This window comes from Anas platyrhynchos, chromosome 6 (assembly GCF_047663525.1).
Source record: "Anas platyrhynchos isolate ZD024472 breed Pekin duck chromosome 6, IASCAAS_PekinDuck_T2T, whole genome shotgun sequence".
NCBI lineage: Eukaryota > Metazoa > Chordata > Aves > Anseriformes > Anatidae > Anas > Anas platyrhynchos.
The window spans coordinates 19,746,515-19,768,969 of record NC_092592.1 but is presented as its reverse complement, the minus strand read 5'-3'; the positions used below and the strand labels follow the sequence as shown (position 1 = coordinate 19,768,969).

At 38.8% G+C, this 22,455-nt stretch overlaps 1 protein-coding gene across 7 annotated transcripts in view; it reads left to right on the top strand.

Annotated features, from left to right (window-relative positions):
• The window catches only part of SEC24C (SEC24 homolog C, COPII coat complex component), a 33,508-nt gene extending 11,293 nt beyond the window's left edge, over positions 1 to 22,215 (top strand). For 3 of the 7 annotated variants that reach the window (XM_038181241.2, XM_027460210.3, XM_027460211.3), the window contains 22 exons: positions 809 to 929; positions 1,627 to 1,805; positions 2,142 to 2,594; positions 3,854 to 3,984; positions 5,250 to 5,318; positions 7,044 to 7,155; positions 7,787 to 7,914; positions 10,559 to 10,697; positions 11,809 to 11,924; positions 12,246 to 12,370; positions 12,636 to 12,827; positions 13,747 to 13,840; positions 14,970 to 15,086; positions 15,562 to 15,732; positions 16,062 to 16,158; positions 16,443 to 16,588; positions 17,059 to 17,197; positions 17,830 to 17,948; positions 18,178 to 18,357; positions 18,981 to 19,172; positions 19,600 to 19,689; positions 20,125 to 22,215. In XM_038181241.2, coding sequence (XP_038037169.1) covers positions 809 to 929; positions 1,627 to 1,805; positions 2,142 to 2,594; positions 3,854 to 3,984; positions 5,250 to 5,318; positions 7,044 to 7,155; positions 7,787 to 7,914; positions 10,559 to 10,697; positions 11,809 to 11,924; positions 12,246 to 12,370; positions 12,636 to 12,827; positions 13,747 to 13,840; positions 14,970 to 15,086; positions 15,562 to 15,732; positions 16,062 to 16,158; positions 16,443 to 16,588; positions 17,059 to 17,197; positions 17,830 to 17,948; positions 18,178 to 18,357; positions 18,981 to 19,172; positions 19,600 to 19,689; positions 20,125 to 20,265 — 3,251 coding nt within the window. In that variant the 3' untranslated portion in view covers positions 20,266 to 22,215. The remainder of the gene's footprint in view (positions 1 to 808; positions 930 to 1,626; positions 1,806 to 2,141; positions 2,595 to 3,853; positions 3,985 to 5,249; positions 5,319 to 7,043; positions 7,156 to 7,786; positions 7,915 to 10,558; positions 10,698 to 11,808; positions 11,925 to 12,245; positions 12,371 to 12,635; positions 12,828 to 13,746; positions 13,841 to 14,969; positions 15,087 to 15,561; positions 15,733 to 16,061; positions 16,159 to 16,442; positions 16,589 to 17,058; positions 17,198 to 17,829; positions 17,949 to 18,177; positions 18,358 to 18,980; positions 19,173 to 19,599; positions 19,690 to 20,124) is intronic. The other 4 variants (XM_072040173.1, XM_038181240.2, XM_072040174.1 and 1 more) reach the window with 2 other exon arrangements.
• The last annotated feature ends 240 nt before the right edge of the window (positions 22,216 to 22,455 follow it).

Here is a 22,455-nt window from a genome sequence, read left to right as displayed (position 1 = left end):
CCATACCCCATACATGAAATAAGTTCCATTGTGGTTAGCAGGCATGGTCACATGGCTGTTCTATTTAACAGCATCTTTTAATATAATACTATTAAAATAGAAGTTTATATTCTCTTTTTTTTTTTTTTTGGAAGTAAATGCTGCTGTTGATCTCTTGGCATTGTATCCAGCATTGTGTGGTCTTGAAAGTGATGAAACTTAATTCTGAAGCAAATCATTTGGTCTGTGACTGAACCAGTTGACTTTGAAAAATGAGGAAGTATTCTTGTTACCCTCCAACCTTAAGAGGCTGGGATTGGCCCCCTGTGGTGGCCCACACTATGCTCTGTATAAAAACAGCTGGTAGAATTCAGTTTTTCAAAACTGAATCTATTTGCATAACATGCTTACCCCTCAAGTAGAGAAAATTGACCTGTAATGAACATTAGGTACCACTACAATACTCTTCATACTCTGGATAAAAAGTAACTGGACTTGGAGGGGGAAGAACCTAATGCCTTTCTGACAAGAACATGGTTGGTTCTTTGTCAGAAGATGAAGTTCTTTTTTGAAGAACTCTCCATGGTGCATACTTTGTACTTGATCTGTGTGGGGGTGTGACTGGTGACAATGGCTAAAAATACTTGTTTTCAGTTTTGCTTCTACTAATATGGTTGTATAAATGATTTGTTGCTGGAGGAGTATTGATGCATCAATTTGGCCATCACTAAACTCCTTGTTCGCTTTTTTCCTCCTTTGATTTTTCATGGTAGCTGTTTGAAGCCCTTGTTTCTGTGAATAATTTGTGACTTTTTTTTAATGTCTGCAGGTTCGGTAAGAGCGCCTTCAACCTCTGGAACATCTCTTTCTTCTGGCCACCTGGGGTACAGTCCGTTTGGACAAGGAGATGTGCAGAATGGGATTCCAGCTTCAACAGCACCAATGCAGAGGTATGCACAAGAAAAGAAAGTTGTAACAAAGGCCTACCTTGGTAGACCTAGGCTATGTCTAGACCTTTTAGGCTATAAAACAAACTAAATGCATTGTTTTTGCTGTGGTGGGCATTGACTTTTTTTTCTTATTGTTTTGAATCAACATTTTACTGTAAGGAAGGGTATTTGTTAGAAAATAGGAATCTTTTTAGATAAAAAGCTTATGGAAGGATATGGGTCAGTGACTGATTGATTAAAGCCACTTTTCCTCCAAAGACTTCTTTTTTTTTTTGTGGTAGTCATTTTCCCATAAGGAATTTCCTGATTTCTGGAAAGGATTTGGCTGGAGAGTCCAAATCCTTTGAACAACGGAGCCTTCTTAGATATCTGTGCTGGCACTATTGCTTCTTACCCTGTAGACTCCCTTGCAGTATTTCTGATTTGTTATGATAACTAAAATGGAATTAACAAAAAATATTTTAAACATAAATTTTGTGTTTTTAAGAAACAATAGATGTTTATGATGAAAGGGGTTTGGACATGTGCAGAATACGTAATTACTTTTCAGAAACATAGCTATAGTGCTCAGTTTTTAGTTTATGTACGCTGTTGACACCAGCTGGTGTTGATACGGTAGAACAACTTCTAAGGCATGGGGAATTGTAACTGCTTGCATAATGGAGGACCCAGTGAAGATTCTCTTCTCCCCTCTCAGGCCGCCTACTTCTCAGCCGTTTCTGCCAGGCTCAGCACCCGTGCCTGTCAGCCAGACATCTACGTTCCAGCAATATGGTCCCCCTCCAGCCAGTGTACAGCAGCTCAGCAATCACATGGCTGGGATGACAATTGGCAGTACTTCAACCTCTGCTCCTCCCCCAGCTGGACTGGGCTATGGTAAGGTTTCCTGTCCCTGAATCCCGAAATGCATTCAGGTTATAGAAAATGCGCAGCTTAGGCTCTGAAGTGGGGGACAGGGCAGGGGGGAGAAAGAAGGCATTGAAGGAACTGTCAAGTTTCGGATCCCTTAGCTGTTTGAATTTTAAGAGTATGATTACTTAAGGTTTATCTCTGTTAGTACCGGAATGTCCATCTGAAGATAAGAAAATGATATATATGCACCAGCTGAGATGCTCTAGAGTGAAGGGGTTTTGAGTCTTCTGTGATCTATTTGGAATTAAATGTTTTGAGGATTGAAAAAATGATGGTAATGTCCTCTTTTCTTCTTAAAAGGTCCCCCAACATCGGTTCCCCCAGTCTCAGGGAGCTTTAGTGCAACAGGATCTGGTCTCTACACACCTTACACTGCGAGCCAAGGACCCCCTCCTCCCAGTGTGTCTCAGGGTCTTCCTTTGGCACAGCCTCCCTTTTCTGGTCAACCAGTATCAACTCAGCGCCTGCCTACTCAAGTCCCTGGTTTTGCTCCACCTCCATCTTCTACAGGGATTGGACCTTCCTCTTATCCTCCTACCACAGGTGCCCCAAGGCCACCTACCATGCCAGGCCCGCCGCTGCCTGGGCAGACAGCTGCTGGACCACCAACATCACAGCCTAATCATGTATCCTCACCACCACCACCTCCATCAACTCTGTCAGGGCCCCACCCGGGGCCTCCCATGAGTGGCCTCCATGGACCACCTCCTCCCACTCATCCTCCTCAGCCAGGTTACCAAATGCAGCAGAACGGTGAGTATTTCTAGGGTAGGAATTGTAAGTTAGGTGTGTTCTCCGTGTGCTGCAAACTGAGAAACAGCTTTCAGGTTTGTAACTTGCAGGCTTCTGGCTACACTTCAGGGCTTCCCTCGTTTCCTTGGTGCGAAGGACAAATCTAAGACAAAGAGTAGGATTTATCATTCTAAGCTGTTTGTCATGCAGGTTTTATTCAGGTTAATGAAATTAAAAGAACACTAGTTCACTTGGCTAAAAAATTGTTCAATGCTTAGTGCCATAAGACTACAATTGGACCACAATTTTTTGTACTACAAACTTAAATTTGATGTCTGCAACCTTGTCCTTTCAAAAGTAGAGATTTGAAATCCTGAAAATCATTATTATAGTTTTTAACAATATACACACTGGGTGTGAATATACACTGTGTATGAGAGGAGTGTTATACATTGAAAAGGAGTTGCAACTTTTTCTTCTTTAATTCACAAAGCTGTATTTTTCTCCTTGTAAAACCCTTTACAATTCCTGTGTGCTTAGAAGTAATATCATTTGAACTTTCTGGATTATAAAACAGTTTTGGCTGATTTTTAATCAATAACATCTGCAGATAGCTAGGATAAAGTAATCACGTGCAACTGTCAGGATTGAAAATCCTGCCCCCCACGTGCAGCCTTGCACAAGTGGCCAGGTAAATTACTTGTTTAAACATTTGTCCAAATTGCTATGAACTGTAAAAACACTTGTGGGGTGAATCACGACGTTATTCCGTAATTGACTGGAATTGTGTAAAGTGGTGTGAAATTACTTCCATGAGTTACAAAACAAAAGAAGTTGTCATGTGCTAACTTATTACTGTGCTTTTAGGCAGTACAAAACTGCCTGAGAGAAATCCTTGCATAACTTGAGTTTGAGGCATTATGGGTCATCTGCTGGCTATTTGGCTGTTCTGTGTGCACTTTCTATTAGGTAGTTCTGCAGCTCAACCTGAATATTCATAGTACATGATCTTAATGCATGTTTTAATAATATATTCTAAAACTAGTTACGTTAGTCTTAAAACACAGGTTTCTTTACGTCTGGTTTTAAGGAAGACTGTGTCAGACTGAGTTGAAACATTGACAAATGCATTTAAACCTAATTGACTGAAAAGCATGTAGTTTCCTGTCGTAGCTTCTTGTTTTTTGTTATTTTTATGATGACAGGAAAAATGGGAGGTGTTTGATGAGGAATTGCCTAATGTTAGCTAATGTTTGATTCCATTGTCTCTTTCTTGTAAGGTTCCTTTGGACAGGTGAGGGGCCCCCAACCAAACTATGGAGGAGCTTATCCAGGAACACCAAATTACGGAAGTCAGCCTGGACCACCACCGCCACCAAAACGCTTGGATCCAGATTCCATTCCTAGCCCTGTAAGCCTACTTTGTTCTTAAGTGTGAACTCTCCCATAGTGTCTTTATGTTAAACAGAACTGACAAAATCCAGAGCTGAAAGCAGGTTTCTTCTTCCAAAGAACAGCAGCATATTTTTCTGTTTGCTTTTCTCCAGTATATCCAAGCTTCAGTCATTTGTTATGAATAAGCCCAGAAGACTAAAGAAAGGCATTGCATATGCAAGTCACTGCTCTAATTTCTCGGCTGGTCTTCTGTACCATGTTATGGTTTACATTTTAGAAATCCTGCAGGGCTTTGATTATACTTGCTTGACCATTTCTGAATTCCTGCTTAACTACTTTCCAAGGTGAACTAATTGCTGGTTTTGGGGTGGCAAGCTATCAACTGCATATTCCAGGTTTAAAGTAAGGTTCATAGGAGATGGTTGTAGTACTTTTCCTTTCCTTTTTCTGTAAAGAGCTGGTTAGCTTTCTTTGTGTCATTAAGTCAGGACACTGCTTCAGTCAAATATGGGCAACTTCTCAAATTAGAACTATCTTTTGGAATGGAGTCTCTGCGAAAAGAGGAGCAATGATGTGTGATGGCTGACAATGATGAGTAATACTAAGCCTGGGAGCATTGTTGCCCCTAGTCTGCTGTTCTCTTCCTTCCACTGCTCCTGATGCTGTTCCGTTGTCTCAGAAGGCTACAATCATTTGATAACAGGAAGCATTTCCAGGACAGTGCTTACAATCAGTTTACTTAAAAACTATAAAAAAATAATGTAGTTGTGAGTTATAGCTGAGATCTTGACTGTTGCTGTTCAAAAATTGTTGCTATTCAGAAATGGTGAGCTGTTTAGACTTCAGATTTATGCAAGGCTTGGGGCTGCAAATTTTTTTATGTGGAATATATGAACTTGTAATTGCTTGTCTGCTTCTCTTCTCTCCCACTAAATGAAATCTCAAATGGCTTGTATCAGTTACCTTCATTTCAGCATGTTCTTAAAACATAAATCCGCAATTTCTAACCAAAGTGAGCACGTGAGCCACTACGTCTGTTAGCAATGTGTTCGGTGCCCAGGCCCAATACAACCTGAAGACTCATTTTTAGGTTCAGTGAATGCTGCAGAAGCTGGTGTTTCTTGTTGCATGAACCAATGTCCAAATACCTAATTCCAGTGCTACAAGTTTGGGTAGAGAGAAGTAACGCTGTTACTCTTTGTTTTATTATTCTCTTCTCTTCTCTTTCTTTTCTTTTTTTTTTTTTGTGGCACTCTTTATTTAAAAAATAAATAAATAAAGCAACTTAATGAGCTGCCACCCCAGCAGAAACCCAGGCACAGAATAGACCCTGATGCAATTCCTAGTCCAGTAAGTGCTGTATCTATGTCAATTGTAGTCTGTGTGTTGGTGACCATCTGTGCATGCCTGATATCTGACTTTCACCTTACTAACCCTCCATCATTAATCCTTTATCCTTTCCTTGCTGTCTTCTGTTTGCCTTACCAAAATGAGTAGCGTAACACCACAAGAGGTTGTTTAAAATCTTCTCTTCTGCAATGACTGGTGAGGCAATAGAAAGCAGACCATTGCAGAAACAGATCATGAAGAATGTCTCCCCTTTACTTTTCTGATCCTTAAAATACCTCCGTCAGATTCCAACTGGCATTTTCAGTGTAAGCCATCAGTATAATTGTCCGTACAGCACATGCCATGTTAACATACACACAGCATGAGCCTTTGTAGCCGTGTCTTCTACCAGTTCTAAGCAGAACTTGATTACAGTTCGTGTTGATACCGATACTGGGCTAGTGCTTTGAAACTCTAAAACTGAGGAGAAACTATTTTTGTTTGGATGTTAACTCCTGTAAATCTTAGTTGACTAATACGAGGTCCGGGGAGCCGTAAACATTCTTTCATTATCTGTGCTCATAAATAACCATTACATTTTGATTTTGAAAATAGAATGGTTATGTCTAGAGAACTCTACCTAAAGAAAAAGCAGCTACCTTTTGCATTGGAAGAAAAAAAAAAAAGCAATGACCCTTGTATCAATTCTTCCTTGTTTAACCAAATTTGGTCATACAACAGCTACAAGCAGTGAAGTCAGAAATGTCAATCAGTCTGTAGGCTTTTGAGATGGAACTAGATTTATCCTAGAAGTCAGTCTGATGCTATGGGGGTGGTGTTTTTGCTGGCTCCTTGGAAGCCAGAGTGAGAGGGTAGAAGTTTTGCTGTGCAAAATTCTGCATTTTGCAATTTGACTCTAAGCAAAGGTATGTGTGTTTGGTGGCAAGACAGCTGCTGGCTTTCATGCTTAGATTCAAGCACTGGAATGGTAAAGGTAGTTAAAAATGTGTAAGAATAATCTTCTGTTCTTATGGATATTTTAGTCAAGTAAAACTGATGTGTTTCTGTTTTCTTAAGTACATTTGCATTAATGAAGAAATTGAAATTGTAAGAAATTTACCATTTTTTGGCTGTTTTCTGCTTTTGTGAAGTTTAAGCTTGAATAATTTTCAGCTCTAGTGAAACTTCACTTTCCGCATCCCCAGAATTCAAATCATAAATTCTTGAGCACTACAGTGCAGTAAAGATTTACAGTTGAGCTGGCAAGCGTGTCTTTAGGTGAGAGCTGCAGTGGATGAAAATAAACACATGCTATGAAAAAGCATTGGGAGCACAACAGAAAGGAAAATCCAGGTCATGTATAGAACTTCACCCTGAGGCTTAAAAAAGCTTCTGATTTTAATTTGGCTAGGACTAGTAAACAGAAACACTAGCAAAAAAATCCTTTCTTGACTTAAGTTTGCTTGTTATGAGTTCAGATTAGTCCCTAAAACACAAAGTATGCTACTACTCAGTACTTGGGGAAAATACCATTTATATTTTATTGTTAGTCATTCAGTAATAATTGAAATCCAACTGAGAGGTGACTGCTTGACAAAACCTGCTTGCCTTAGACCTCTTATTTTTAGAGCTAGTGATGTTTGCCTCAGGTTCCCTTTCCACTGTCTTACAGATGCAAGTGTGTTATTTTGTGGTACTTTAATCTTTGGAGGTTTGATTTCAATGTGATGTTTTCTTCGATCGTAGATTCAAGTGATTGAAGATGACAGAAGTAACCGTGGATCAGAACCATTTGTCACTGGAGTAAGAGGACAGGTCCCACCGCTCGTTACTACCAATTTCTTGGTCAAGGATCAAGGTAAAATATTTTTAACAATGAATTCAAGCAATGAACACAAGCCTAAAAAAGTGGTGGAATTGTCTTTAATCATTCAGGTCAGAACTGAAATTTACTAGTAGTAGTGTTTGAGTTGGACTGGAAACAGTGTATTTTTTTTTTAAGTATGGGACGCTATTTGGTTCATGGATTTTAGAGAAAGAATTTAATCTTTTTATTTCCCATGACTTTATTTGGAGATCTTAAGCTCCCTTAAAACTTCAGAATCCAATTCTGTAATCAAGTGCTTCGCTCTTCAGCCAGACTTACAAAATCAGACATTAGAAATGTCTGAGTTGAGATCTTTGCCCATAGTATGATTTAGTCTGCAAAAAGAGTGGAGTGGGAATACTTTAGATGTTAAGTTGATATGGAGTCAAATTCACTTGTTTTGAGTTAAAGGCTTTTATTATGCATAGTTGTAAAGAGGCTTTTGGTTGGGAATTAAGTTCTATGTCTTTTTTTTTTTAAATACATTCTTATTCTGTGACTCAGCAGCAGAACTGAAGCTATCTTGTTCTTCATATAAAGAAGAACAAGAAAAGAAAGAAAGATTCTGTTCTTAATATAAACTTTACTGAAACTTGTCGGCATTTTTTCCTTTGTTCTCCAGGGAACGCAAGCCCCCGGTATATAAGATGTACATCGTACAATATTCCCTGCACATCAGATATGGCCAAACAGTCCCAAGTTCCTCTAGCTGCTGTCATAAAACCGCTGGCTACCCTACCCCCAGATGAGGTGAGAACTGTTTGTGAAGTCACACTCGCACTGTATGCAATCTGATCTCATCAGGAGAATGCTATTAGATGTTGCTATTTTGCAGATAACCTTGTTTAACTTTCAACAGTAGGCATGTTTAAGTAACAAAGCCTAGGTAAATGTTGGTTCTTTCACAAGTGTGTGGTAGAGATCTGTAAGGCAGAAGAATGTTGTGTTCAAAACATTTAATATTTTGATTGCTATGAGAATCTCAGCTTTCTTTTTTGCAGTAACTGTCAAGCATCATTCTGACTAAATGACCAAAATACTAGGATGCTAATAAACGTGTGCGCTTTGAGTTGATCTCAATTTCTTTCTTGGTCTGCAGTATTGAAATGGTAACAAATCACTGATAGTGTTTTCTGGGATATCAAGTTGTGGAGTTGGATGAGAATATATCAAGCAGTGCTGGTTAAGCTACCTGATGTTGTGTCCATGCACAGCACTGTGTGGGATAGCAGACAGCATGAGACTGAGTTCCAGGCTCTGCTGAACTTGAATTTCTGCACTTTCTCTGTGCACCGCTTGTTTCCTTCTAGGTGTCATATGTGGCTAGCTAGCCAGCCTTTTACCTGCTGTATCTGGTTGCTGAATAGATAAAAGCTTTGAGAATGAGAGCTGGAAACTGTATTAAAAGTATGGCAAATACTCTGGGTGTTGTGTAGCATTAGTTCACTTAGAGCAGTGACATAAAGACAAATATGCTTGTGAAATTTTAGTATGTTTGCAGTGTTCTCTGCCTTGTAAAACTTGACTTTAACATCTCATGAAGAAAGGAACATTCTCTGGTGTTTAAGGGTGATTTTTGTTTCATTTGGCTAATGTTCCTAAACTACAATTTGGATTCTGAAAATTAGCTTGTGATAAAACTGAGTTGTGAAATTAATTTCTGTATTTGGCTGGAGTTTAAAAGGAGAGCAATAGGCAAATGTTATCTTACTTGAGAAACCTGGGGGTGCATTTTCAGACAAGTTTCACAAACCAGCTATTAGTGCTCATGGTGTGTTTATGCTTTGAACAAACACTTGTGTTATCCAGAAAAAACATCTCTAGGACTGGAAAATTGTGCTGGAGATTGTGGAAAGTTTTTTATGGCAAGGGCAAACTCCCTGTGGAGGAGCCCTTCTGATAGATGTAGGCTCAGCTGCTGAGAGCAATAGGACTAAGTAGAGCTAATGTTTAACGTATCAGAGGTAAGAGGATAAATAAAATAGGACTGCTGAAAATGCAACATCTGGATAAATCTAGAACCTACGAGAATTCAGCATCTGGTTGCAAGATACAGGGCTTTTGCCCTGTGTTAATGCACAGTTCAGAAAGCAAAACTTGGGAGTTCTAGTAAGAAGTATGTGTGCCTTCTGGTAGTAAGTGGTAAGTAGCAAGTTATGTATAGTACTACTTATTTTCGCAGGGGGGTAAGACGGGAAGAGGCTTATTGTGTGGAAACTTAATACTAATATTGCCTAGCAGTCAGAAAACTTGAAATTTTGTTTCCTCGGAGGAGGTCAGCCTAGTGGGTAGGAACTGAGACACACTGGCAGCAAAGCCATTGTATTGTCAACAAAGGACTAGTGGGGGTGAATGAGACATTTGATACATCTGCAGCGTGAAGAAGAATTAAGTGTCAAGGGCATTTGTTCAACTTAAGCTCAAGGAATACATTCTTTCTTGAAAATGACCAGAGATTTAGGGTGCGTGGAAGAATTAAGATTGGACGCCTTAAATGTCATAGTTTAAAAGTAATTAAACATCTTGAGCTAGATTCTTAGTTACCGAAAGGTGTCTTGAACTATGAATGTAGCTTGCAGCTTGCGAAAGCTCTGTCTTAATCATTTTAAAGTGCTTTTGCTCATTCTGAGGTTAAAAAGCTGAAGAAGTTGCCAAGCATCTTCCTCTGGTTGGGCTGCAAAAAGACTATCTTGCCAGTAATAGTTGAGAAATGGTATCACTAAATGATAGCAAGTCCTTTAAAATTACATGTGGTGTCAAGACAAGCAGAACATATGGATATGTTGTATTTCATGGAGAACTTGAAAAAGAAGTTTTAACCATTTAAATTTTTTAAGATAATCCGGATACTTTAAACTCTTGAATTTGTGGAATGCAGTGACTGGCTTCTATTTTGTCAAAAAAAAAAATGTTTTTTTACAAGGGAAAAACAGGAGGTAAAGAGTTGCTTCTAAAAAAAATCAACCTGGGGTGAGGTGGAAATGGTGTTCGCTCCCATGATGTTATCACAGCCACTGTTTGCATGGCTTCAGTCTTCAGTGTTCACTTGGGATCCATCTGTGCTGTGCAGCGTGTCTTTCCTTCTAGAGCTCATGCTCCTCAAGCAGGCTACTGTGTAAGGTGGTGCAGCACCATGCCTGAGTACTTGTTTGTGTCTAAGTGGGATAGCCTGTTAATGACTGCAGCCCACAAAGGAACTGCTGTGTTAACAGCTAGAGCTGAAAAATATTTGTAAAATATTTGTTTGGGCTTCCCCTGCATTCTCTCTCACAGCTGCCAAAAATACTAAATTCTATACAATTTACAAGGAAATAGTTTTAAGCTTTGCAGTATATGCGGTTGCATTTTTCTCATCATCAAGTGACCTTTTTGATTTTTTTTCCTGTTTCCACAGACCCTTCCTTATTTAGTAGATCATGGAGAATCTGGTCCTGTCCGGTGTAATAGGTGCAAGGCCTACATGTGCCCTTTTATGCAGTTTATTGAGGGTGGAAGGAGGTTCCAGTGCTGTTTCTGCAGCTGTGTCACTGAGGGTAAGGCTTCTTCTGAAAACCATCCTACAGGCACTACTGTAGTGATCTTCAAAAAAAGATGTGAAGAAATGAATCTTAATCATGTTACGGTCATATCTAATGTATGCTATGCTGTAATGTGTTTACTGTTGGGAAAAAAAAATGAATAAAACATGTTCACTGCACAGTTATTAAATGATGTTCAAATTAAGCAGGTGCTTATGTTTTGTAGTTTCATCATACCAAAGCTTTTAATGTGAGGTACTTGTTGCATGATGTATAGTGTTCTGAGAAATTATTTGTGTTATTGAGATGAATATCTAGTTAGTAGCATGAGTTAGGATTTTTTTTCTTGCTCACAAAGCCTGTTTGGACACTGCTTAAAGATGAGATTGCAGGTAAATCTGCTACAGTTGAATAGGAGTATTCAATATATGCCATTTTATCTTCACTGCTCTTCTAAATCAATAGAAAACATGCTTCCTCTTAAGAGATGTGAAAATCTAATGTAGTTGTACCTAATGCTTCAGAGCAATTCCTGTTTTCTGTGAAAAAGAAATCAAGTAATTAGCTTGTACTGGATGTGTACTTAGAGAGTAGAGAGTGGTATCTGCTTACTTACACAGTGTTAATAGTATCACAGTGTTCTTCTGAATTGTTGGCGCTTTGATTGTTTTGAATAACTCATAATAAAAAGAGGGGCTTAGTTTTTTGGTATGTCTGAACTGTCTCAGTAATAGTGAAGCTTGTAGCTTGTTGCAAATGCTGTTGCAAGTCATTTTTTACTACTTTTACAAGACCTACATTTCTCCTTGGGACTAAATCACTCGGGAAAACTCAAAGTGCATGTTGCAGTGACCTTTCTGATAAGAAATACAAAATCAGAATGTAAAAGATTCAAGAAAAATACAATAGTGACTGTTATGTGCCACCTGGTGCGTAAGGCCAAAGGAACTATTTATTTTTTTTTTTTGGATGTAATGATTCTCTTAATTGCATCAATATTTCTTGTAATACTTGCGTGGTAGCACAGAAGTCTAGCTAGCTATTTTTCCAGGAGTTTTATTTGAACCATCTGTGACAGTGCTTATCATAGTTTGTCACTGAACTTCATGTTTTTTTCTTTACCCAGTGCCACCTCACTACTTCCAGCATTTGGATCACACGGGAAAGCGAGTAGACTTCTATGATCGACCTGAGTTATCATTGGGGTCCTATGAGTTTCTGGCAACAGTTGACTACTGCAAGGTACAGTAGTATATGTTTATTACTATGTTATGCTTTTAAATAAAACCCGAACGTTTTCAGAAAAACTAAAGTCATCTGCTGTTTGTTGAGAGATATCAAAATTTGTCGGGGTACATAGTAGCGCTGCATTTCAAGCACAGTGCACTTAGATTTCTGTTAGATGGGCAGGAATGTGAAAGTAATCCGAAGAAACAATCACTTATGAGTGAAAAGTATATGAGTACCGTAGGAGTTTTGACCTGCATTTGTTTGTTCATGTTGCAGAGCTGTTGTGGATTGTGTTACATGACCTTAATGTGACTTCTTCCCCTTCTTCCACAGAATAACAAATTTCCTAGTCCACCTGCTTTCATTTTCATGATTGATGTGTCTTACAATGCTGTGAAGAGTGGCTTAGTGAGGCTAATATGTGAAGAATTAAAGTCACTCTTGGATTACCTGCCCAGGTATGTATAATGTGTACTATTGTAGCCAGTCAAAACAGGGGAAACTCACTTTCTCCTTTTTAAAAAAAGCCAGGGGTTAAACATAATAATAATAAAAAAAAAAGATAATCCTGTCAAGCTTTTGTTTGCAAAGAGATCAAGCAGGACATCTGAGTACTTTTCTAGCTGAAAGATTTTTCCTTCCTTTCATTTTCTCCTTTACCCTTTACTGTGTTGTATTCTGTGTAATGATTTTGCGATCGACTTAGAAGTATGTCTCTTACAGAGAAGGAAACATGGAAGAATCAGCCATTCGAGTAGGCTTTGTCACTTACAACAAGGTATTACACTTCTATAACGTGAAGAGCTCATTGGCGCAGCCGCAAATGATGGTTGTCTCAGATGTGGCAGACATGTTTGTGCCACTCCTTGATGGTTTCCTGGTGAATGTGAACGAGTCCAGGACAGTTATTGTCAGGTAACAGAAACTGAATTATGTTGTGCAGAGTAAACATTTTGTTTGGTAGACTCAAGTGTTTCATTTACAAGTGTCATGTTCACTGCTTATTTGTTGTGTTACGTGCCTAGAAGTCTATACTCTTTGAGATGAAACCGACAAAGGAGAGGATGGGAAAATTTATGGAGTGTAAGGGTTTATTTGGCTTCCAGACCAGCTTGGCAGAGGCTATATTTAATGGGATTTAGTGCAGAAGTGTCTGTCTAGGGGAGGAAAAAAAAAAATCAAAATGGTGGAGAATGAAAGTTACAGGAATACAGAATCATCATCTTTAAGACAGATGCCCAGGTAAATTATAAATGAAGACAACAATGGTGTCTGATTTTGGTTCAATGGAAAAATTGAATAGGGTTAGGGAAAGGTGAAATCTAGAAGGAAAGAAAGAAATTAACAAAATTTTGGCAAGCTATTTAACACTATACTTGAATTGCAATTAAACTATGGTGTGTAGCTAAGTAGGTTTGGGGAACTAGACGCAGTTCATGTTGTTAATGAAAATTGCCTGCCTGTTCTGTAGTGCATTAACAAAAGCAAGTACAAATCTGTGAATGAAGTCTATTAATCTTTGAATAGCACATTGGATGTTTGGCAAACAGAGGTGAAGTATTGCTAGTCTTCCCTAAGAATTTACCTAGCAATATGTGTTGGTATATATTAAAAGAGCACAAACAGCTATTGAAGTATGAGGTTTTTCACACATAAGCAATGGGTGGCAAATACTGTGTTTAAAACAAAACAAAAAAACAAAGTATCTTCAGAAAACATACACGTTAGGAACTTGTGTTTAAACCACCTCAGTCTCATAGGTCAACAACTAACTAAAACTGTGGCTTTACCACTTACATAGATTCTTCCTGAATTCCTCCTTTTTCCTTGCTAGTTTGCTGGACCAGATTCCAGAAATGTTTGCAGACACAAGAGAAACAGAAACTGTTTTTGGACCTGTGATTCAAGCAGGACTGGAAGCATTGAAGGTTGGTAAATGCATTGTCATAGCAAATTTTCAGTCTGAGTACTCTGAAGTTCATGTTCCGTCATTCTCTACTTGGCCCATTAAAGTGCACGTACCTCCAGTTCTATGTAGCCAGCTATCTCTTCTCTATATAATTTTTTAAAGCATTTTTGCTGAGAATACAAGAAATGAGGCTTAATCTTGGTGACATGGCAGTGTTTTTGCTTTGACCAGTTTCCAGAACCTACAGAAAAGACCTTTCAGTGTTAAAACCAGGTGCTGAACTCCTTCACATATCATTTAGGAGGAGTTCTGTAACACAGTGTCTTTCTAATCCTGTGCTGGAAGCTCTGGTATAAATTTAAATAAAAGGAGAGAGTGCGATCTGTTGAAGTTATCCATACCAATATGTAAAATTTTATTATATAGCAGTAAAATTTTCCAAAAGTTCTTCCATTCTAGTACTTCAGGTAATTGCATGTGTGATCTAACTCAGACTTGTATGTATTGATCAAATGGATTTCCTGTATGATTCCACCAAATCTGTTCTTACAACTTCATTTGTCTGTCATATAAGTCCTTACAAGTCTCCCCTAAACTCAGGTTTGGTAACTACTTCAGTCAAGAAGCAATTCGAACTACTAATTGATTGCTTACTCTATGTATCAGAGAAAATGACCTACTAAACATTGGTGGGAGTCTACGTAGACTATTGATTTAAAATTAATGATCTTTTGGAAGTCAGATTATGACATCCTTTTCCATTTCTGTGACTTAACTTATTCCCACAAATTCAGTAGCTGAAAGCAATCTAACTCATTTGTGCAAAACTTTTTGTAGCTGAGTCCTGCCTTTAGAGAATTTATTGCTCTTTGTCTCCTTGAAGCCAGACCTCTTCTCCCTGCCATAGAACTAGCACAGGTCCAGTAGAACTGAAACTTCCTTTTCTGTAACAGATCATCAAGCTGTGCTCTCTGTGATGGGTACCATTGATATAGCCAAGTGATTACTGAGCCTGTGTGTAGTACCTTCTTGACATGAAGAAATGAAGTAATAAAGATGCTTGGATGTGTGTCCTTGAATCACATTTTGGCCTAAATGTTTTTATTAAATGTTTCTAACTTGAGCAATTTCACCCCCCTCTTCTGTAGGCAGCTGAGTGTGCTGGCAAGCTCTTCATTTTCCACACCTCTCTGCCCATTGCAGAGGCCCCAGGGAAGCTGAAGAACAGGGACGATAAGAAACTAATCAACACAGATAAGGAGAAGGTAATAACGATGCTTATGATTCATTTCTACATTATACTCCTTACAGGGTAAAATAGCTCTGAAGTATCACTGAAAGAGTGACAAGGGTAGCATGCAGTGTAACCATCGCAGTTATTATCTTTTAACATTACACTTCATTGGCTGTTCTCAGGCACAGCTGTGTAAAGTTGATATCATAAGGATAGCTCTGGTATAAGAAAAAGAAGTAGATCTGTATTCTTACACGGCATGAAGTACTATAGATGATGTGTTAAAGTAAACATGCAGAATTTAGGATTAATGCAAGATGTGTAGTAATTTTTATGACATTACAGTCATTTTCAAAGGCAGGGTCAGGAAGGATGTCATATAATCTGAATTTTGCAGAATGGAGACTTGAAGCATTAAATGTGTTTTTTCCTGTGATTATAATCTGCCTCTTGCTTTCCTTCTCTTAGCACAAACTTTTGATCTCACATCTGACTTCCTTTCTTAGACTTTGTTTCAACCTCAGACAAGCTTCTACAACAACTTGGCTAAGGACTGTGTGGCCCAAGGCTGCTGTGTGGATCTGTTCCTATTTCCAAACCAGTATTTGGATGTGGCAACGCTAGGCATAGTAACTTACCAGACAGGAGGCTCCATTTATAAGTATGCGTATTTCCAGGTAAGAGCTCCATTGAGTCAGACTCGTATTTGATTTGAGTAAAAGTTGCTCTTTAGCTGCCAGTTCTTTTTTGTTGTGTAAATCATAGCAAACAAATACTTCTTTGGAGATAAAAAATGCTACTTTGAGTTTTTCACCAAGAATATTTTGTTAGCTTTGTCTTTGCACAATCTCTGTGAACAAGAACAACAAGCTATGCTGTTAACTTTTATCATGACATTATATTAGTAGGACACTGAGCTGATTTTTTAAGGTAAAACTGCAAGTGGTGTATCTTTTTTTTTTAATTGTGATTTATGGTGAAACTTGAATTACTGATTGTGTTTTAGCTGGAGACAGACCAGGATAGGTTCCTAAATGACTTGAGAAGAGATGTCCAGAAAGAAGTGGGATTTGATGCTGTGATGAGAGTACGCACAAGCACAGGTGGGTGTTAGCATGAATGAGTCTTAAAAAATTTACTACTTCAAGTATATCACATGGGAAGTAACAGATTTTTCCCCTAATTTAAGCCTTTTGAGACTAGACTATGCAAAAAGCTCTCTTAAAGCTCTGACCTTGAAGCACTTTGTCAAGACTGAACAAAGATTCCTTTTGAAATCTGTCAAGATAATTAGTGTCCCTAGTGACAGGATTTTCAGGGCTCTAAAAGCTGTCTTTTTATTCTGTCGAAAAGCACAGCTCATTTATCATGTATCCTTCTTTTGTAGGCATTCGAGCAACTGACTTTTTTGGAGCTTTCTATATGAGCAACACAACTGACGTAGAGATGGCAGGTTTGGACTGTGATAAAACCATCACAGTGGAATTCAAGCATGATGACAAACTGAGTGAAGACAGTGGTGCACTCCTTCAGGTGAGGCAGGGGAGGGTGAAGGCTTTCATAGAAGAAGGAAGGCAGTTAACAATTGAAAAAATGTCAGCAAGAATGTGTCAAAACAAGAACCAATGCCTAACTGTGGGAGTGTGCCAGTTGCAGATGATTATCGCTCTAAAGCTGAATTATTAGACACTCAAGGAACTGTGAAGTCTTCCTGTCACTTTCTGTATCCCTAACCTTTCAGAATACATGGTCTCAGGGTGAGACCTGAGAGCTCAGCTTCAATCCACAATCTGTCTTCGAAGACAACTGCTAGCATTTGCTGCCTGTTACCTTTCATTGACTCATCCTTAGCATATGCTTTTAAGTTATTGTGCAAATCCTCTACGTAATTTTCTTGTCTGGACACCTGAATCCTGATTTTTAATGAAGTATATTCAAACCCCACCTTTCTTACTGTAGCAGGACCTCACTTTCCTGTATCTTGGCATTTTTGTCTTTTGCAGTGTGCTTTGCTATATACAAGTTGTGCCGGACAGCGACGACTCCGCATTCACAACCTCTCACTAAACTGTTGCACACAGCTTGCTGACCTCTATCGAAACTGTGAGACAGACACACTCATCAATTACTTGGCTAAATATGGTAAGGCTAAATATGGTAACAAGAAACATAACCTCTAACTGTGCTAAAATGCCTCTTGTCATTCAGTGACACCTGTTTAGTCTTTTTGCATCAAGTGTCAGGTGGCAATCCTGATGTTTCAATCACTTATCACAGATTTGTACTCTTTCCCATAGTACTGTTGTTTAGGGCAAGAGGTGCAGATAGAGGGTGTAGGTTTATCCATCCTACAAAATCTTATCGATATTTTTAAGAGGTTTGTATTGAAAGCTGTCTGAATTCATGTTTGTATTTATTTTTGGACTGGTCTAGTTATTCCTGGAGGAAAAATTGGGAAGTCAAAAGAATAGGAAACAGTGGCCTTTGTTCATGAATATGGGTTAAATATAATACTTGTATGTATTGTACTCTACTTAACTTTGTTTGTACCTATTATTTTAAGTGTATTTTAAAGCATATGAGAGATGGCGAGTAGAACTATATGTAATAAGAGGAGGGAAAATGAGCTTCTTTAGGTTTTCAGTAGGAATTCATCTCTTTCATTACTATAAAAAAACAAAAACTTAGATTTGTTTTATGGAAGTAGTGTTTATTTTACTGTTCATGAGCCATCTTTTGATAGCTGTCCATTTCTTTTCTCTCTTTCTGTGCAGCATATCGTGGAGTTCTGAACAGCCCAGTAAAGACTGTCCGAGATGCACTGATTAACCAGTGTGCCCAGATCCTAGCTTGCTATCGAAAGAACTGTGCTAGTCCATCTTCTGCTGGCCAGGTAAACACTAATGCTTTAAATTTGAACCAGGGGCTCAGGTATTAAAAGGGACTGTAAGCTTCTTCCAGAGAAGTTTTGCACTATTTTTGCAGGTCCACATTATGATTAGACTGTCAGTTTCACTTCTCACATATGAACCACACTGTTGGCTCATGTAAGCTTTGTTCTGTCAAGCATAAACTTATTCAGCAAGAGAGCTGGCCAACTTCTGTCTGCTTGTGACTTGCAGCTGATCCTCCCTGAATGCATGAAGCTGCTTCCTGTGTACTTGAACTGTGTGTTGAAGAGTGATGTCCTTCAGCCTGGTCCGGAGGTCACGACAGATGACCGTGCCTACATTCGCCAGTTAGTCACATCCATGGATGTGGCAGAAACAAATGTTTTCTTTTACCCCAGGCTCTTGCCCCTGGTGAGTAATTCAGTTTCTTAACACTGGAGACTTGCTGTTGTCTTGACTTACCTTAAGGACTGGCATTTGTATTTTATTAGTGGGAAGTAATTTGAGAAGTATTTGGGATCTGCCATCTGTTGGGATACGTCATTTAGTTCTTTTCAGTGATAGGTACATTACTGCCTCTTGTGAATTTGCTGAGATCTTCTCTGAGCTGTGAGCACATGACAACAATCTTCTGATTCTTTAGTAGTCTTTCAAAAATCCTAAGCCATCTTGTAATTTTATGTAGTAATTATAATTGTTGCAGGGAAAATCCACCTACTATTCTCACTTTTAAGTAACATAGTTGCTGGAATAACAGTAAATACCAATTTGGCTCCAGAAAGCAATATTGGAACTACAGAATACTTTCACAACAATCTGTTGTTCTCTTTTGCTAACCAAGAGTCTCTAATCTGCTTCTGTGTCGTGTTCAGTAAGAAAGCTAAGCTAAGAAAATGAATACTTAAGTCTGAGCTATTGCAGTATTATGAGTCCTAGCAATTGGTAAACCACTGGGGTCTTAGTGGCAGAAATTTTCAGAACTTAATGTTTTTATTTTATAACCTTGACTTTTTTTTTACTTCACTCTAAAACAGACCAAAGCAGATGTTGACAGTGACTCCTTACCAGCAGCAATCCGCAACTCAGAGGAACGTCTCTCCAAGGGTGACATATACCTGCTGGAGAATGGGCTGAACATCTTCGTGTGGGTGGGAGTGAATGTGCAGCAAGGCCTGATCCAGAACCTCTTTGGAGTGTCATCCTTCAGTCAGATTAGCAGCACTTTGGTGAGCTGGGTAACAGTGTGGGAGATGTTGTCTATAATAATCACTCAATAGTTAAAACAATGAGAAAGAAAGTTGGGAAAAAATTTAAAGATATTTACTTCTTACTAACAATGAGAAGCGCAGATATGTGAAACTAATGGAGACATCCCTCATCTGGGCATGTTGACGTTTTTTTGGCTGGCTTTATTTGACAAGCCACATTTCCACTGACAGTAAGGAGAACAGGTGATACATAAATGGGACTGAAAACTGACCTTCATTTCTGTTGCTATGTTTTATTTTCTTTTAATTAGCTGAGGTCAAATAAATGGTATGCTAGTGGTGGTAAATATATTTGTAATGTTACATAATACGGTGAAACTGCTGAGATCTTTTAAATTGCACTCTATTTATTTGTCTAACGGGAATTGAATGTTTTTAATTTCAGAATACCCTGCCTGTTTTGGAAAATCCCTTTTCAAAGAAAGTACGATCTATTGTTGACATGCTTCAGGTGCAAAGATCCCGCTACATGAAGGTAAAAATGTTGCCTCTCATTCATTGCTCTAAGTCCCCTTCCCTGTTACTCTTACCAGAGCAGGTGATACCAGTCTTATTCATGTAAAGGCTAATGCTGAATTTACTCTTAAAACTGTGATTCAAACATAAGTTTTCAAGCATCTCAAAAAACTTCAGGTATTAGATTTGGAGTTCTGTGTTTAACGTAGTTCTGAAACTAGAATTATTTCGGACATAATATACTACTGCACAAACCACATACCATGCGGTAAATTCCTTCTAAGTTTGGCTGAGACTTAATCCAACTTAATTATAGAAGTGAAAGCACATAAGCAATATATGCAGTGGTTCTAGTTATCTTTGTTGGATTTTTTGAGCTAGTTAATTTTTTTCTCTTTTTCTTTCCTCTGGAACATTAGTTCTGTTAACTATCCACTATTGCTTTTGTTTGCAGTTAATAATTGTGAAGCAAGAAGATAAGCTGGAAATGCTCTTCAAACACTTTTTGGTGGAGGATAAGAGCCTGACTGGGGGAGCTTCATATGTGGACTTCCTGTGTCACATGCACAAGGAGATTCGGCAGCTACTGAGCTAGAGGAGGGAGTGGTGCTGGAACTCAGCAGTGACATTTCAGCCTCCACTAATGACCTGATCAGAAGGCCCAGCGCCCTCAAAAAGGACAACGTAGAAATCTGTACAATTCCATAATTTTTAATACACATTGCATAAGCAGAAATCCTTTCAACCTTTCCCAGTCCCATATGAGAGATAATTTCTTTTTTCCTGGTGAGGGCTAAAAAAAACAAACAAACAAAAAGGCCTTTGATACCAGGTCTTTTACTTGTATCTAAATTGTTTCCTGTGCTTGGCAGGAGTTCACCCCCCCCCCCATGCTCGCTAATCCTGTTGTAATGAATGTAGTTTTTTTCAGTTCACTGTACATGATTCAACATTGGGTGAAAAAGCGATAACTCTTCAAAATTTCTGGTAGTTGCTGTGTGTTTGTATGGGCGCGTGTGCATGCTCTAAGTGTGAAGAGGATGCGCAGGATGGGAGGACAAGAGGCATGTCAGGTGATGGTAGCTAAAGCAGCCAAACATTTTGCCTCTTTCTCTTTTTAGAGGGAAACGTGACATTGCAGAGCACAAATGTATCATGTGGCTGTCTGAACCAGAAATCCTTGAAAAAAGAAATAAGTGGTAAGCCAGGAGGCAGGAGGGCAAATTTCTTTCCACAATCGTCCCTGTACTATAAGTTGCTGTGCAGATCTGTACTGGAGGAATTAATAGTTCAGTGAACAACAATAACTAGCTTCTGAACAGCATAGGGGTAGAGTCAGAGCTTCCTGTTCGTGTGAGTGGTGACTCCTTTCCTTCTCATTGCACAGCTCCGTGATGTCCTACATGTTCCATGGCCTCTCTTCTTCTGCAGAGCTTACCTGTCTATCCAGATGGTGGTGGGAACAAAAGCCTCTTACGGTTAAGCAGAAAATACTTTTAAACAAGGTGATGTGTGGGAACTGGATGAAAAGGAGGTGGCCATTTTCAACCACGCTATTCTGAATCATAGCAAACAAGCAGGAATTTGAGTTTTACTGATGCGAATTTGAGACTGCTTTGGACCCTGTATTAGAAGGAAGGGGATACAAAAACAGATTTAGACTGTACTGTATTAGGTATGGCAAGTACCTGATTTCAGTTACTGGAAAGGATCGGGGCCGTAGTGAAGAGTTTCATCACTGGATGTTTATGCCCTCCCCCATTCAGCCTAGCGATCAGCTTGCACAAAACCTTTTTATAAGCCTGTTTGTTAAACTAAAATACCTCAGATTAGTCCATCCATTTTGGCCACTCTGCCACTCCATTCTGCAAGGGTGAATGAGAAGACTCCTATGAAAAGGGAGCAAGTGTAAATCAAATTCAGAATCCTAAGGGCTTTGATTATTCACTTCTGAAAGGGGGCTTGTATATTTTAGCTTGAACACTTACCAAGTGTTCCTAAAATACCCAGGAGTTTGAGTCACCAATAGTACTAAAAGTATGAGGAAAAAGTGTGGGTGGATTAAAGGAGATATGACCTGGGCTTGACATCTCAAAAGAAAGTCCTTGTTTAGATCAGAAAAATATTTGATTGTGGTTTTAGTTCCATATACTGTAGCGTGTATATAAATCCATTTTTCTTCTAATGCTGCTAGTTTGTCTTCCCTCCCATCACTACAGAGAAAGGGGAGTATGGAAATTGTAATGGAGGAACTTTCACAATGACAGAACCTTCCTCATTTTTGTATGAATGTGGCTGACTTTTTACTCCATGTGTTGCCTCCAGCCCAAAATCTAGAGGATTTTTAACCAGAGGGGGGGAAAAAACAACTTCCCAGGAATATAAGGCTCAGCAACCACAGACTTCCACAAATACTAATTTCTAGTATTAATATTGGGGGGTGTGGGGGTGGAAATGAGATCATAAATGAACCTTTTGTTTTCTTCACTTGTTTTTTCCAATGCATCTTTTAATTTGTAAAGAAATAAAAATATATTAAGATGTATTTTATGTCATTGTTAGTAAATAAACACTGCTTATTTTTCCAAACCCTGTATTTTGCGGGAGGGAGGAAATGGGAAGGGCTGAAGTCTAGCTAAGTGGTCCTTTACAATCCAATCTTCTGCTGACCAGGTTCAGTCTTTTTTTTCTTATTCACAGTGAATGGCAGTAAGAAATTCAGCAAGAGCCAACAGACAAAAGGTGCTGTTTAATCTCAGTATTACTTCGCTTAGATGAACGGTTT